Below are 4,197 nucleotides of genomic sequence, written 5' to 3'. Positions count from 1 at the left end.
CTTGTAAAGCCACCTGCTGAATTTCAGCTCAACTAACCATTTTTGGTTAAACCCGCTCGTTCCATGTTTATTACTGTGGCTCTGACAACATGCTAACTCCAGGTAGCTGAAGGAGGCTCGGCCTCAGGGCTCATTAGAGTCCCACAGGGCTCCGTGAACAGGGAGCTGACCTGAGCACACGGTGGAGACGTTTATACTTGGTGCTTACGTCGGAGCAGTATTCTCAGAAAAGATAGAGGGCAGTACGCTATGTAACCAGTAGAAATACGGTAAAAAGAGAGCAGATGATTGATCTGAGCGTATTATGTGAGGCGCTGTTGCGTCTCTATACCATAATGTGGCCTCAAAGAAGACTACGCTGCACCAAAAGCATATGCTTATAGTTTGATAGAGGAAGGTGAGGGAGACAAACATGACAATAAATGAGGTGAAAACCCAGGCACTTATTAAAAATGTCTCTTAACTCTAAAGATACTGCTTAAATATAACTTTCACAAGATGAGAAAACGACAGGAACAGCACATGCACACCACGTGTTTATTAAAGCATGTTTTGGTGTTGAAAGTTGCATATTCTGTTGAATCAAAATAAATGTAACTCTAGATTCTCATGAATTAAAAACACTTTTCTGTCCCACAGCGCATGTCCATATACGGTGGGAAAAAAAAACACTATGAATAACATCACAATAACAAGCCACTAACAGTCAGCCAGTTCCTGTTTTCATATTATTATTATTATACTGTTGTTTCATGTTGTTGTTTGTTTGTTTTGTTGTTTTTTAATGCTGACATGATTAGCTGGACTGAAATACAGGTGGTCACATAATATGACAGCTGCTATCAGAAAGTGTGACCATACTGTCACTTATAGAAAGGGAGTAAATATTTAAACCAAACTGTTTCCGCTGACTTAGTCCCTCCTGTTTATTATAACTAACATTTGACCTATGAACCTAACATGCATGTGTTTGGTGTGTGAGCGGACCCACAGACCAAACATACACAGGTTCACAGCCAGGGGTGGAAATTAAAAATTTCTAGCTGGCTACCAGCCACTCAAATATTTTGCCAGCCACTATTTTTTGTTGTGACAAAAAGTTATTTCATATGATGATGATGATGATGATGATGGAGGTGGGTGGAAGCAGCTGTGGTGCCCTACAAGCTGAACAACACCTCTTTCTGGACACTGCATGGAAATAACTAGATGTACTCTGTAGTGCTAATATAAATCCCTGTGGTTCCAACCCTGAATAAAAGAGGCAGGTTAAATGTAGAGCTGGCAATTCCATGAGACAAAACTGTCTTTTGGTTCAATTAATTTATGTAGTGTGGGATCAAGCAAAGTAATAAAGTTATAAAATTATTTCATAAAATTAATTTGTAGTTCTAAACATATTTTGTTTGTTTTTGTACTCATTTTTTGTCTTGCCACCGTTGATATTCCTCTCTACCACAGCCATATCACCAAATATGCAAATTAGATGAAGACGTCATCTAACGCCGTCTAGCAGCTCAAAATCTCACTCCAAGATCAGATCAAAACTTAAGAACCCCGTGTATGTATATATATATATATATATATATATATATATATATATATATATACATACAGCAGGGCTTCATCTCAGCCTTTCTGCTTTAAAAGTACTGTTAAAGCAGAAAGGCTGAGATGAAGCCCTGATGCTAAACACAGAAAGAAGACGTACCTGGAGAAGAGGAGAAAACAGACATCTCACTTCTCTGCTCCTCTTTTCTCTACATTGGACTCCTACACAACGCAAATCAAATGGTTCTGAAAGTCTCTGTAGGGCAACAAGCTGGCTGCCATCGCACGCTGAAAAAGACGAGAAGCAGCTTCTCAAATATTCACCGCAGATAGCACACAAAGATAACGCTAATGCTGTTAGCACCACAGATGTGTAGCACCGCCTTTTTTACTTCCGTCGGATGACATCCTAAACTTCCGGTACAGTTAGCTGCAGCGATCTTTACCAATTTGTTCATGGTAATCCCATGAAGTTAAAACGAAGGCTACTGGCCTTCCCTTTGATTCTGAAAAACGTTTCACAACTCATCTGAGTAATTTTCTTTCTTCAAACTGTCTCGTGCCGCTGCTGCGATACGTCAGCGTGTCCGCCATATTGGGCAGGGCAAACAAGATGTGTACAGGCTGCGCTTTTTGAATAGGATTAAAAACATCTTAAAGCTTAAGATTTGACAGAAAAAAATATTCCTTTGACTTTAAAGCTTTATTATTCATGTAGTGATGAAAATGTTTTCTTTATAGTGACCTAATAAATTAATAATTAATAAATATCACAATTAAAAAAGTTGTTTATCATGCTTATCACAATCTAACTTTAATGAATTGACAGTTTCCTTTATTATTTAGCATATATGTGAAACAGTCTAATATTAAAAAAACAAAATGTGTTTCTACATGGTTATTTTTTGTTTTCTAGACCACTAAAGATTTTTGTGTGCAACTCATTTACTTCAAAATATTAAAGCGATTTTTCAAACTTCAAGAAAGAAAATACACAAAGAAAATATACAAATTTTGTGAATTAATTTTTTTCTCCCCTTTTAGAATAAAACAGTAATCTGATCCTAATATTGTATTTTGTTTTGTTCTGTTTTGTTTTGGTACAGTAAGGTAGCATAAGGACATTTGATTATTAACAGCTAACAAACACAGCAGGATGTACAGTAAGTTCTTGAGACTTTAGGAAAATGAAAAGAATCATCTGAAGGTTTCTAACAATAAATTATATTTTTGTTGCTTCTGTTCCAATTTTATAAAAACATATTGCTCAGATTGGATTCTGAATGTGAAATAATGACTAGGTATTCAAATTGACCACATTTATCTTTTCATCTGTTCACTTTGTTCAGTTTTAGATGTTCTCATGAATGAAGATGTTAAAAGCAGGAGAGTTTCTGAAATCAGACAGAAGCTTCTTCACTAAACTGACGGGATCAACATTTCCTACAGAGACATGAAACAGCTAACCTCTGCACAAAAACTCATCTGAGCCACTGACAAGTTTCTTGATAAATCTCCATTGTACATTGCACAAGTTAGCACAACTGCTAAAACTAATTAAAATTGTTTCAGAAATGTTATTTTGTCTAAATGCTCTGTTATTTCTAACACACAGACATACAAACATAAATGCACACACACATTTTATATATTCTTCCTGATGTTACAGTCACTTGGGACTGCTACAGGTATCACCACTGCTTTCTTCTGTAGCTTGTTGACCACCACAGTGTCCGGTTGGTTAGCCATCACCTGTTTGTCAGTCTGGGTCTGGAAGTCCCACAGTATCTTAGTTCTGCCATTCTCCACCAGCCTTAGTAGAGTCTCCTACTTTGACTGTGGGACTTCCAGTCCATACTCGGTACAGATGTTCCTGTACACTATTTAAGCCACTTAGTGATGGCATTCCATTTATGCTTTGCCTGCCTGAATCTTACATCCTGCTGTTATGTGCTGGACTGTCTCAGGGGACATCTTTACAGAGCCTGCATCTTGGGTCCTGTCTGATATGGTAGACCCCAGCCTCTATTGCGCTTGTACTGCCATGATTAGTGTCTTGTGCTGTTCTTCAGGCCAGCTCTCTAAAGCACTGGTGGGATTTGTTGATATCAGTCACTTCCTCACTCTGCCGGTGATACATGTAATGCAGAGGTTTATCTTTCCATGCTGGTTCATCCTCTTCTACATTGTGTTTCTGGTGCCTGAGACTACAGACATGTATACATAGACGCCCCAATTAAGCACCGAATTGTACGTCAGCATCGCCGCCATATTGGATGTGGCAAAGTGGAGCGATCAGAGAAGATTCCTCATTCATGTGCTGTGTGGAATTGTAGTAACTGGTTTACAGTTCAAACCAGAGCTGATGGCATTACCTTTCACAGGTAAGAACGAAAAAGTACTTCTGATTGTATTTGACCATTATATTGTCATTATACGGACAGAATTTGCTGACTTTGTGGCTAATACAGGTGCTGGTCATAAAATTAGAATATCATGAAAAAGTAGATTGATTTCAGTAATTCCATTTAAAAAGTGAAACTTGTATATTATATTCATACATTACATACAAACCTGACAAGGCAGGACTTGACAGGATTCAGACTCGCAACACAACAACGAAGTTTTAAGGATTTTATTGTGGAC

The 4,197-nt window shown here is 37.8% G+C and overlaps 1 protein-coding gene across 1 annotated transcript in view; it reads right to left on the bottom strand.

The window, feature by feature from the left end:
- LOC108250302 (zinc finger protein OZF-like) overlaps window positions 1-1,942 on the bottom strand; it is a 19,589-nt gene extending 17,647 nt beyond the window's left edge. The window contains exon 1 of the mRNA XM_017440113.3: window positions 1,712-1,942. Coding sequence (XP_017295602.1) covers window positions 1,712-1,736 — 25 coding nt within the window. The 5' untranslated portion in view covers window positions 1,737-1,942. The remainder of the gene's footprint in view (window positions 1-1,711) is intronic.
- Window positions 1,943-4,197: the final 2,255 nt, after the last annotated feature.

The sequence above is a fragment of the Kryptolebias marmoratus genome, linkage group LG20 (genome assembly GCF_001649575.2).
Source record: "Kryptolebias marmoratus isolate JLee-2015 linkage group LG20, ASM164957v2, whole genome shotgun sequence".
Lineage (NCBI taxonomy): Eukaryota > Metazoa > Chordata > Actinopteri > Cyprinodontiformes > Rivulidae > Kryptolebias > Kryptolebias marmoratus.
This window is presented reverse-complemented; position numbering and strand designations above follow the sequence as displayed.